The sequence below is a fragment of the Myotis daubentonii genome, chromosome 10, assembly GCF_963259705.1.
Source record: "Myotis daubentonii chromosome 10, mMyoDau2.1, whole genome shotgun sequence".
Taxonomy (NCBI): Eukaryota; Metazoa; Chordata; class Mammalia; order Chiroptera; family Vespertilionidae; genus Myotis; species Myotis daubentonii.
In genome coordinates, this window is record NC_081849.1 from 62,365,511 (window position 1) to 62,378,069 (window position 12,559).

Genomic DNA, 12,559 nt, shown 5'->3' on the forward strand with positions numbered 1-12,559 from the left:
ATTCGAGTTAGTAATACCAATAAAGGACATCTTGATTTTTCCTGTCTGGTAACACTATTTCAGTCTCTTTTTCTCCCCCAGATGCCTTATATAGTCATTATTTGTAATCTAAGTCTTTTTAGAGACTGAAGTCTTTAAGTCATGTATAGACGATGTCACCAGTTACATAATCAAAGCTTCTGTCTTTAGTTCTTTCTCTATGTTGTATTCTTATTAAAGATTCATTTGGAGGAAGCTTTACTCATTTCTGGAATAGTCTTTTAGTTACGTATTAAAATGATTTGCCTACTTCCTGACTTCTTTTGTGTGTACTTATGTATAGGAAGCTTTAAAGGTCATGAAAGGTGTTGCCCAAGGCCTGCATACATTGCACAAGGCTGACATAATTCATGGATCACTTCATCAGAACAATGTATTTGCTTTAAACCGTGAACAAGGAATTGTTGGAGATTTTGACTTCACCAAATCTGTGGTAAAATATCATGATTTTACAAATAGGTCCTAGACTTCATTTAATATTATTAGGCAGTATTTCAACACTTTTACATGATATAATTTATTGTAAGATCCTTGCCTTTAGTTTAAGTTGTGTCATGTAGTATAAGCAATTTGCTGTTATCAGCTAGATGCCAGAACAGAGTTTCTAAATTTGTGCATTACATTTTGTAACTATCAGTCTTAAGAGCAAGCTGACATTGTAGTCAGTGGCATTGACAACACTAAATATATTGTATCATCATCAAGATACATTTAATTGCTAGAAAATAAACAGGGAAAGCTAGGTGGCTATTTTCTGCCTCTCCTATTAATATCCTTCCTCCTAATATATTTTATATATATACTAGGGGCCCGGTGCACGAAATTCGTGCACTGGGTGTGTGTGTGGGGGGGAGTGTCCCTCAGCCCAGCCTGCCCCCTCTCACATACTGGGAGCCCTCAGGCGTTGACCCCCATCACCCTCCAATCGCAGGATTGGCCCCTTGCCCAGGCCTGACGCCTCTGGCCTAGGCGTCTGGCCGGGGCAGCGGGGACCTGCAGTGGCAGCGGGGGGGGGGGGGGGGGTGCTGCGATCGTGCGGGCTCCGCCCCTGTCCCTGCAGGACGCCTCTGGCTGAGGCGTCCAGCCCGGGCAGCGGGGACCCGCAGCTGCAGCGGCCCCACGATCGTGGGCTTCGCTTTAGGCCCAGGCAAGGGACCCCTAGCTCCCGGAACTGCCAGCTTCGACCGTGCCCAGCTCCCATCGCTGGCTCCACCCCTACTTCCTGCTATCACTGGCCAGGGCGGAAAAGGCACCTGATTCTTTGATTATGGCTGGGGGGCAGGGCAAAGGCGGCCCCAGGGCCGCCTTTGCCCTGCCCCCCAGCTCTTAGCTCCCCCCTGGGTTTCCAATCACTGTCAGTGGCAGGGGGCTTCTTCCTGCTTTCCCTTTCGCCTCCCTGCATTGTGCCTACATATGCAAATTAACCACCATCTTGTTGGCAGTTAACTGCCAATCTTAGTTGGCAGTTAATTTGCATATAGCCCTGATTAGCCAATGAAAAGGGTAGCTCGTACGCCAATTACCATTTTTCTCTTTTATTAGTGTTGATATGCTATTTTAAAATTAATGGGCATTTTTTATTTTTATTTTTTTAAATATATATTTTATTGATTTTTTACAGAGAGGAAGGGAGAGGGATAGAGAGTTAGAAACATCGATGAGAGAGAAACATCGATCAGCTGCCTCCTGCACATCTCCTACTGGGGATATGCCTGCAACCCAGGTACATGCCCTTGGCCGGAATCGAACCTGGGACCTTTCAGTCCACAGGCCGACGCTCTATCCACTGAGCCAAACCGGTTTCGGCAAATGGGCATTTTTTAGAAACTTGGGAACCAAAGATGAAGATAGGAGGAGGAGAAGAGATAATTAACAGTAATTTGTGCTAGGTGATTACTAATTATTTTTAGCTTTCCCATGACTCTGTAAGGTAGATATTATTTCCATTTTATAAGTTAATTTAGGCTCAAAGAATTAGTTAAAGCCCAAGGTCACACAGCAAATAAATGGAGAGGAGAATTGCAGCCAAGGTCTGTCTAAATCCAGGTTTCACGTTCTTTTTTTTAAAAAAGATACATTTTTTATTGATTTCAGAGAGGAAGGGGGGCGGGGGAGAGAGAGAGAGAGAGAGAGAGAGAGAGAGAGAGAGAGAGAAAGAGAAAGAAACACATCACTGATGAAAGAGAATCATTGATCAGCTGCCTCCTGCATGCTCCACGCTGGAGATTGAGCCTGCAACCCAGCATGATCCCTGACCACTAATTGAACCTTGACCTCCTGGTTCATAGGTCGGCACTCAACCACTGAGCCACAGAGTGGTTCAGTCAACTAGATATCTTTTGTTCTTGTTACTAGATATCTTTTGACACATCATAAATGGTATACTTAGAAAATGGTCAGTAAAAAAGGAAAGTACTTTGTAGACTTTCAGTTTTTTTAAAAGTTACCTAGAATATTTTAGAATTAGAAAATAGCACGTCTTCTTTATACCCTTATAACATTTATTTTAAAAATGTACCAAATGTTTAAATAAGTAGTGGTTCTTAGTTTTAAATCTACTTGAGTCTACAGTGTGAAATGTAACTGAAGTCTCACTGTTAATTTTATGACATTGATTTTAGGAGCAGTTTATAATAGCAGAAATTAGGTAAAAATACTTGATAACAGAAGAGAATGAAGTATTACAAATTAGTTTTTGTTGTTGTTGAATAGCTGTAGAGTACTTCACAGAGAGCCACCTCAACTGTGTTGCCTCTAAGATATTTAACCTGCTGTTTTCCTAGAGTCAGCGAGCCTCAGTGAACATGATGGTTGGTGACTTGAGTTTGATAGCACCTGAAGTGAAAATGGGAAAACCTGCTTCTCCAAGTTCTGACTTATATGCATATGGCTGCATTTTATTGTGGGTATGTTATTTTTTATTGAAATAGGTCATTCATTTGTGTGTGTGTGTGTGTGTGTGTGTGTGTGTGTGTATTTCAGTATATAAAGTGATGATTTTGTAGGGATTTTCCTCAACACAAAAAGCAGTGATAGATTTTTAGTAGAAAGTTGTTTGTTTTCCTTTTTAAAAAGTTTTATGACAAACTGTTGACATACTTTCTATCACTGATTATGTACTTTCTACAAATTGGCTTGCTATATATTTACATATCACACTGTTGTCTTAGTTTTATTAAAGTCAAGATTAACAGTGAAAGTGATTTTGTCCTATATTATCTGGAAGCAATTTATCCATATGTGGAAAATAAATGCTGAGTGAACCTTGAGTAAATATTCCTGATTTCAGTGTAAATCAGATAGTGATTTTTTTATTCAGGGTTTAAAACCATTCTTCCTGTGAATTATGAGGGGTTAAGTATTAATCAGGGAAGGATATCTGTTCTCACTTCTGCTTACCATTGTACTAGAGGTTCTAACCCAGGGTTCTGCAAAAGGCTAGATGATAAGTATTTAAGATCTCTGTAGTATGAAAGCAGTCATAGACAGTAAGTAAACGAATGAGTGTTATGGACATTGAAATTGGAATTTCTTATAATTTTAATATGTCAAGAAATAGTATTTTTTGATTTTATTTTAAACATTAAAAAATGGCTTCCAGCCCTAACCGGTTTGGGTCAGTGGATAGAGGGTCAGCCTGCAGACTCAAGGGTCCCAGGTTCAATTCCGGTCAAGGGCATGTACCTTGGTTGTGGGCACATCCCCAGTAGGGAGTGTGCAGGAGGCAGCTGATCGATGTTTCTCTCTCATTGATGTTTCTAACTCTCTATCCCTCTCCCCTCCTCTCTGTAAAAAATCAATAATATATATATATATATTTTAAAAAAAGAAATATCCTGTTGTTAAAAATAAATGGCTTCCAGGCTGTAAAAAAATAAGCAGTGGAATAGATTTGGCATGCAGGCCATAATTTGCTGATCCTGGTCTAGCCAGTGTAATAAGGCAACAAAAAGAAATAAAAAACATACTGTTTGAAAAGAAAGAAGTAAAGCTGTCTTTATTATGTAGAAAATGTGTAGGAATGTACCTAAGAGCTACTAGAACTAAGAAGTTTAGTGAGGTTGCAGGAAAAAACGTCAGCATATAATAATTGTGTTTTCAAATAAAATAGGAAATGGAAATAAATCACTTACAGTAGTGACAGCTATACACTGAAAATTATAAAGTGTTGTTTAGAGAAATGAAAGGAGACATAAATAAGTGGAAAAATGTACCATGCTCATGGACTAGAAGACTCAGTGTTGAATGGATCTGAATTCTTCTCAAATTGGTCTACAGAGTCAATACAGTTTCAACAACAATACTTCTAGGCTTTCAGTAATTGTCAATCAAATTCTATAATTTATATGACAATACATAGGATCTGAGATAGCTAAAATAATTTTAAAACATATAATTGGAGGACTTAAACTACCTGAATTTAAGACTTAATGAAATTAAAAAATCAGGAAAGTGTGATGTTGGTGTACACTTAGACATACAGATCAGTGGGGCAGAATAGACACAGTAGGAATAGACAATTATATGTGGTTGGTTGATTAAAAATACTATTTTATTTTTTATTACAATTGACGTATAATATTATATTAATTTCAGGTGTAAAACCCAGTTATTAGACATTTATAGAACTTAAGTGATAACCCTGATAAATCTAGTACCCATCTAACATGGTTAATACAATATTATTGCCTATATTCTCTATGCTGTACTTTATATTCCCATGACTGTTGTATAACTACCACTTTGTATTTCCTAATCCCTACACCTTTTTTCACCCATTCCCTCACCCCCCGCCCCCCAATTTGGCAACTCTGTTTTTTTGTATCTATGAGTCTGTTTCCGATCTGCTTGTTCATTTATTTTTTAGATTCCACATGCAAGTGAAATCATATTGCATTTGTCTCTCTGTCTGACTTATTGCACTTAGCATAATAACCTTTAGGTCCATTAATGTTATTGCAGATGGCAGGATTTCATTCTGTTTTTTTATGGCTGAATCATTTCATTGTGTATATGTACCACGTCTTATTCAATGCTGCAGTGAGAATGTGGATGCATATGTTTTTGATTTAGTGTGGTGTCAGTTGTTATTCTGCTTTTTCTTGCTGCTTTTAAGATTCTCTCTTTGTCTTTAACCTTTGGCATTTTAATTATGAAGTGTCTTTGTGTGGGCCTCTTTGGGCTCATCTTGATTGGGACTCTGTGCTTCTTGGACTTGTATGTCTGTTTCCTTCACCAGGTTAGGGAAATTTTTTGTCATTATGTTTTCAAATATGTCTCTAATTCCTTGCTCTCTCTCTTCTCCTTCTGGCACCCCCATCATGCAAATGTTGGTACTTTTGAAGTTGTCCCAGAGGTTCCTTAAACTATTCACATTATTTTAAATTCTTTTTTCTTTTTACTGCTCTGATTAGGTGTTTTTTTCCTACCTTGGCTTCCAAATCACTGATTTGATCCTCTGTTTCATCCAACCCACTTTGTATTCTTGATGTCAGATATGGTATTCTTCATTTCTGGCTAGTTCTTTTTCATGGTTTCTATGTTCTTTTTCAATAGTTGCAGTTCTTAGTAAGTTCTTTGAGCATCCTTATAACCATTACTTTGAACTCTGATAAATTGCTTGTATTCATTTCATTTCACTCTTTTTTTCTGGAGATTCCTCCTGTTCTTTCATTTGGGACTTGTTTCTTCATCTGTGTATTAGAACTGCTATGGGGTGGTCTTATGTAGTAGGTATGCTGTGGGACCCAGTGGTTGTACTCTCCTTGATTTCCTGAGCTGGGTGCCGTAGGAATGTCCCTTATGTGGCTTTTGTGGGCCCTCCTGTTGTAATTGGGTCTTGATTGTTATTGGCCCATTCATGGTTGGGATCAACCCTCAGGCTGGCTGACATATGAGGCTCAACTCTGACCACACTGTGCAAGCTGCTGTGCTGGTGCATTTTTGAGGTGTCTTGTTGGGTTCAGTAGAACAATCTTCCAGATCACCTGACTTCTGTTCTCCAGGAATGTTTCTTGTGGGTTATGTACACCCCCTGCTATGGTTGAACTTGAATGCTGTTGGCCCTTTCGTGGGTGGAGTTAAAACTTCACTGGGTGACTATAAGGTAAACTTGGATCACCATGCATGAAATGCTGTGTAGGGGCTGCCCCCCGAGGCAGCGTTGTTTCCAGCAAGATATGGCGCCTTCCAGAATCCCCCTTTGGGTGTGCCACTTGTGTGACTAGTTGGGTCAAGCTCTGGTGTAGTCTGAAAGCCACCACTGGTTGTGTTAGTTCTGGGTCTACCTGAGTGGGGTTCAGGTTCAGGTCACTGTCAGACATTCTGAGTAACCGACCTTGGGCTGCCTGTCTTTAACTACTACTCTGTTCAGTTTGTGTCTGTATTGACTGGACCTGATGTGTGGGAAGGGCCAATCTGTGTGAAAGGGTTGCCTTCTTCCAGCTTTGAGCTAGGAGCAGATCCATAAAAGGACAGAAGCTTCCTGATGTCCAATTCTACCTGTCAGCTACTCTGTCTCCCCTGAGGTTGCCTGCTCTTCCTCCAGAGCCTTCCGAAGAGAGACTGTAGGATGAACTCAGGCTAGCTGAGATAGGGTTAGGGAAAGTAGCCCCTGGTTCAAAGCCAAACCCCTCGGTCTCTGACAGTCTGCAACTCTAGTTTCCTCTGTGGAGGCTCACTGTAGGTTCAGGTTGGGTACAGGAGCAAGCTTAGCCTGCCTGGGCTCAGGACGATAGATCAAAAGTCTCTTGTTGAGGATGATGCCAGTCCAGCCAGCAGGAATGGGCTAAGCATTTCTCTGGTCCAGACAATAGCCTCCCTCTAAAGCTCTTACACTTTGAATGCCCAGTTCTGAGCTGCTCTCCCTTCCTGCCATGGAACTACAGGGTTATGTGGGACTTGGCAGAGCTGATCCAGTCTCCCGTTGGGAATAGTGCTTGTAAGGTGAGGAAGTATTAAAAGGCTATACTGTGTGCAACCACTCTGATTGATACTTTAGGGGGGTCCCCAGGAACTATTTGGTTGTTTGTGAACAAGTTCTTATTATAATGAAAGTATTTTTATCCTGCAAGGGTTAATGTGCTTTCTTTGAGTTAGCTCTTCTCTTCTCTTCTCCCCAGAATCTGAAGAGTTCCAGATTTGACTTTGTTATAGGGTCAGTATTGGTACTTTGGGAATTTATTCTTTCTGATTTTTCTTTACAGCTTTCTGTTCAAAATCAGGAATTTGAGACAAATGAAGAGGGAATCCCGAAAGTGGATCAGTTTCGTTTGGTATGTGACTTTTTTGTCATTTACTTGTTGCAAATGTGATATAGATGTGTAGTAGTAATGTAAACTTAAATATTTGACTGAAAGTGCCCTCTAATTATTGTAAGAATGCCAAATAGCATTCACAATAAAGAAACATTGAAAAAAAAATTTAAGTACTCTACTTAAATTACTGCTAGAGAATTACTGCTAGAGAAGACTGCTGGAGTGTATGTTTTTCACACAAATTATATAAATAATCTAAGTATTAATTAAGGAAAAATAGTCTTCTGTATCTTCCAAAATGATATTGTATTAAAATTGTTTTACTTAAAAAATATTTTTATTGATTTCAGAGAGGAAGGGAGAGGGAGAGAGAGATAGAAACATCAGTGATGAGAGAGAATCATTGATTGGCTGCCTCCTGCATGCTTCCTACTGGAGATAGAGCCCACAAACTGGGCGTGTCCCCCTGAATAGAATCGAACCTGGGACCCTTCAGTCTGCCATCCGACACTCTATCCACTGAGCCAAACAGGCTGGGGCTGTTTTACTTTTTTTATAAATACCTAGCTGTATCTTTTTTTTTGTCACACATCTATGTCATTCATATTGTTTTGCCATTCATATGTGTATTCAGCCAACATATTTTGAGTATCTATTCTATACCAGAAATTGAACTAGGGGCTGGGTTACTAGGATTGCAGCATTGAAAAAATTAATAATTTGGAAATGTGAACAAGCAAACAACCAAGATCTATAAATAGAGTATTTTTAAAAAATATATTTTTATTGATTTCAGAGAGAAAGAGAGATAAAAATATAAATGATGAAAGTGAATTATTGATTGGTTGCCTCCTGCATGCCTCCTACTGGGGATCAAACCTGCAACCTGGGCATGTGCCCTGGCCTGGAATTGAACCGCAGTGTCCTGGTTCATGGGTCAGTGCTTATCTATTGAGCCATGCCAAAAAGGCTATACATAGAATATTAAGAAAGTACTTTGGAGGAAGCCAATTTTTAATTCTGTAGAGAAAGGGGGAAGCAATTAGTTATTTGAGGTGAATCTTCAAGACTAAATTAGAAATTTACATGCGGTAGAGTGAGGTGGTAGGCATTTCTGATAAAGACAAAAGCCTGCACTAAGGTATGAAAATATTAAATTATTTTGAAATGGGATACTACAATATGATTAAATATCAAGAGGTTAAATATTGCAGTAAATGAGTCTACAAAAGTAAATGATCAGGCTCTAAAAGTTCTTATGCTATTTTTTAAATGAAGAAAATATTTTATAATGTTTTACCACTGTTTTTTATGAACTTACTTTTTTTAAGAGCAGTTTTTAAGTTCACAAACAAAATTGAGATGAAGGTACAGAGAGTTCTCATATACTTCCTTCTCTCACATATGCATAGTCTATCCATTATCAACATCCCCCACAAGAGTGGTACATTTATTACAACTGATGAACCTATGACCTACTTTGGCACATCTTTATTACCTAAAGTTTAAAGTTTACACTAAGGTTCACTCTTGGTGTACATTCTTATGGATTTGGACAAATGTAAGATGACATGTAGCCACCATGATAGTATTATACAGAATATTTTCACTGCTCTAAAAATCCTCTGTGTTCTGACTGCTCATCTCTACCTTCCCCAGGTCTGGGTAACCACTGATCTCTTTACTGACTCCATAGTTTGGCTTTTTCCAGAATGTCAGATAGTTAGCTTGTTTCCTTTTGGTTTTGACTTTTAGAGATTGCTTTTCTACTTGTTCTCTAAATGTGTTTTATGATTTTGTAAAAGTTTATAATCTATGAGAGGGAAAGCTTAAGAAAAATTTTTTTGTTTTTCATGATTTTGGGGAATTGAGTAACTAAACTATTTTTTTCTAGTACTTGCATAATTTTATTTTTTAAATTTAGATTTTTGATACATGTGGAATTATCCTAGTGTTTGGTTGGAGAAATATATCTGATCTTTTTCAGTGGGTAGCTATTTGTCCCAATATCTTTTATTAAAAAGCTATCCCCTCCCTTCATTGGAAAATGCCATCATTTCATTTACTGAAATTTCATTGGTGTAGGAGCATATTGTTAATTTTTCTATTTTGTTCTGTTTTTTTTTTTGTTTATTTAAATTATAGTTCAATATTCTTTCAATTAACAGACTTTAATGCAGGTTTTTCTTCAGTGTAAACTTTTTAATACTTGGGAAGCCTAGTTTCTGCTATTTTTATCAGGCCTTTCATGTCTCTTCTTGCCTATTCTTCTAAAACAGCGGTTCTCAACCTGTGGGTCGCGACCCCTTTGGCGGTTGAACGACCCTTTCACAGGGGTCGCCTAAGACCATCCTGCATATCAGATATTTACATTATGATTCATAACAGTAGCAACATTACAGTTATGAAGTAGCAACGAAAATAATTTTATGGTTGGGTCACAACATGAGGAACTGTATTTAAAGGGCCAGAAAGTTGAGAACCACTGTAAAAGATCTTTATAGTTAACTTATTTAGTTTCAAGGGGTGGTGGTGGTAATGATTATATTTTCTTGGAATCATTTAAGTTTATAAGTTAACTTAGGGACACATTTGAGGTGAGAGTCTTTTTGTCTAAAACATGATAGGATTTTCTACTTGTTCTAAACCTACTTTGTTGGTTTTCAAGAGCATGTACTATTTTTATAATTTAGATTTTGTAAATTTTAGTTAAGTTTATACCTGTCTCTTTAAATATGTTTAAAAAGATATTCTGTAGAGTGCCTTATGGGCATTAACATTCATTCATTTAGCAAATGAATGTCTGCTATATTCCTGACACTGTACTAATTGTTGGGGATGAAGTGATAATCTAAAGTTTCTCATCTTAAAGATATTTGTATCTAATGAGGACACTAACAATAAACAGGTAATTTTCATTCACTTGAAATAGGCTCTAATTGGCATCATGATAGGGGGCCAAAAAAGGCATATCCAGTGATTTGGGAGGTAGAAATAATGGAGGATCAACATTATGGTGTTGTTTACATGTGATAATACTAAAAAACGTTCTTTGAAATAGTGGCACATAAATATTGACTCCCATAATGATAATGAAACTGATAGTGGTAGTAGAAGAGTTCCCAGAGGAGATCACTTCAAAAGTGAAACCAGAAGCAGTTGACCAAGTAAAGTGGGATCCTCACGCAGATAGAGGAGCTTCAGTGTACATTTTTATCATGACAAGCTCTGACCATTGCCCTAAAAATGAGGGGAAAGGGGAAGTCATAAAATGTCCTGTTTTGGAATTTCACTTGTTTCTCGAGACATTTTAGCTGTGTTTCTTTTGTAATTCAGTTTCATTGTTTAATTATTGAGTAATTCATTTCTGGTAAAAACTGGTTGAATTTTGTAGAAATCTTAAAAAATCTAAGTAGGAAAAAGTGATTTTAGATCTGTAACATTGGTTAAAAGTGTTTTTGAATTTGATCCTCCTTCCTTATTGCAGGTTTGTCTTTTTGTTTGTTTTGATTTGATTTTTGTTTTGCCACATCTCTTTTTCCTTGCAGGGTGATAATGTCAAATCCCTCCTATGTAGTTTGATCTATCGGAGAAGTTCAATGACTGCTGAGCAAGTTTTGAATGCTGAATGTTTCTTGCTACCAAAAGGGAAATCAACTTCAAATCCAGAAAAAGATACTGAATATATGCAGTATAAAGAGGAAGAAGAATTAAAGTTGGAGAACTTGGATAAATATAAAGAAAAGACAAGAAGTGGTGAAGCCACCTTTGATTCATAGATTAGGATTCTTTTGTTGTTGCAGATGTTCTCTTTAAAAACTTAATTTGGTTGGTTAAATAAACAGGAAAAAGCCTGGAAGTGTTCTATAGCTAGTTGGGTTAGGTCTTTGGTATTCCAGTTTTGAAAAATAAAAGATATTTGGCTTTGCAAAAGGTTGTATATTTTGAAGTTTCATTTAACTGGAGGTGTTAAGGAAAGATTTTCTGTCTATTATTTCTTGAAATTACATAATTAGACTAATATACTTGTAATAGAAAAGGTTATTAGATTGTTGGACAGATCCTAGGCGGATTTTTAGTATGTTGGCCAGCTGATGATGAAGGGTGATGCTTTTGTTCAATAAATGATAGTTGCTTCTGCTTTGTACCTAGTTCTGGGGATAGAAAGTAAGTAAAACATGGTCTTTACACTTACAAAGCATACCACCTATTGAGAAAGTCAGAGATATAAACATATCTTCATAATACAATATGGAACATCCAGTGATAGCTCTGGACAAAGCCTTTTGGGATTGAAGAGGAGGGGCACTTATACTATGGAGGAAGGTAGTACTTTAGTTAAATCTTAAAGAATGAGTAGTAAAGGTCAAGGTGGGGCAAGAGTGTCTTAAGTAGCAGAGAAAGCATGATGAAAGCACTGAAGGGAGAAACAATTTGTTGCATTTAGTAGTATAAAATCTGAGGCTTGGAATAGTCTTATAGGTAGATGAGGGCTTTGTATGGAATAATAAAAGGCTTACATCTAATCATTCTATAGGAAATGTGGAGTCATTGAAGAATATTAAATAGCTTTAGTTTCCTCAAAATCCATCTCATACCCACTACTGGATAGATGGTAGGGAGATTGGTTAGAAGGGTATTATAAAAAAAGTAGGTGACAAATGATGAAAACAGATCTAGGGAAGTAGAAATAGTGATGAAACATGAGACATAATTATAAAGTAATTAGGCAGATCAGTTGGACTTGGTGATTGAAATATATGTAAAGTATGGTAGATTTCTAGTCGCCTATGCAAAATCTAGTCTTCCTTTTTTCTTAGTAATAGATTCCAATTTTATTTGGGGTGGCAGTGTAATTGACTAAAATATTACATTCACCATTTTCTCTTAATTGAGGCCTTTTGACCAGGTTCTTGCAAATAAAGTTCCTTAAAAGGAGGTAACTTAGCTGGGAAATGTGCCCCTTTGCCTTTACCCCTTTCCTATTGCCTAGACATTAACATGATGGGTTAGAACAGTGGTTCTCAACCTTCTGGCCCTTTAAATACAGGTCCTCATGTTGTGACCCAACCATAAAATTATTTTCGTTGCTACTTCATAACTGTAATGTTGCTACTGTTATGAATCGTAATGTAAATATCTGATATGCAGGATGGTCTTAGGCGATCCCTGTGAAAGGGTCATTAGACCACCAAAGGGGTCGCGACCCACAGGTTGAGAACCGCTGGGTTAGAATTTGAGTGGCATCTTTAGGATGAAACCCA

The 12,559-nt window shown here is 37.6% G+C and overlaps 1 protein-coding gene across 2 annotated transcripts in view; it reads left to right on the forward strand.

Annotated features, from left to right (window-relative positions):
* STK31 (serine/threonine kinase 31) overlaps window positions 1-11,213 on the forward strand; it is a 61,552-nt gene extending 50,339 nt beyond the window's left edge. Inside the window, exons 20-23 of one of the 2 annotated variants that reach the window (XM_059656160.1) lie at window positions 323-472; window positions 2,823-2,945; window positions 7,245-7,313; window positions 10,844-11,213. In XM_059656160.1, coding sequence (XP_059512143.1) covers window positions 323-472; window positions 2,823-2,945; window positions 7,245-7,313; window positions 10,844-11,074 — 573 coding nt within the window. In that variant the 3' untranslated portion in view covers window positions 11,075-11,213. The remainder of the gene's footprint in view (window positions 1-322; window positions 473-2,822; window positions 2,946-7,244; window positions 7,314-10,843) is intronic. The other variant, XM_059656161.1, reaches the window with a different exon arrangement.
* Window positions 11,214-12,559: the final 1,346 nt, after the last annotated feature.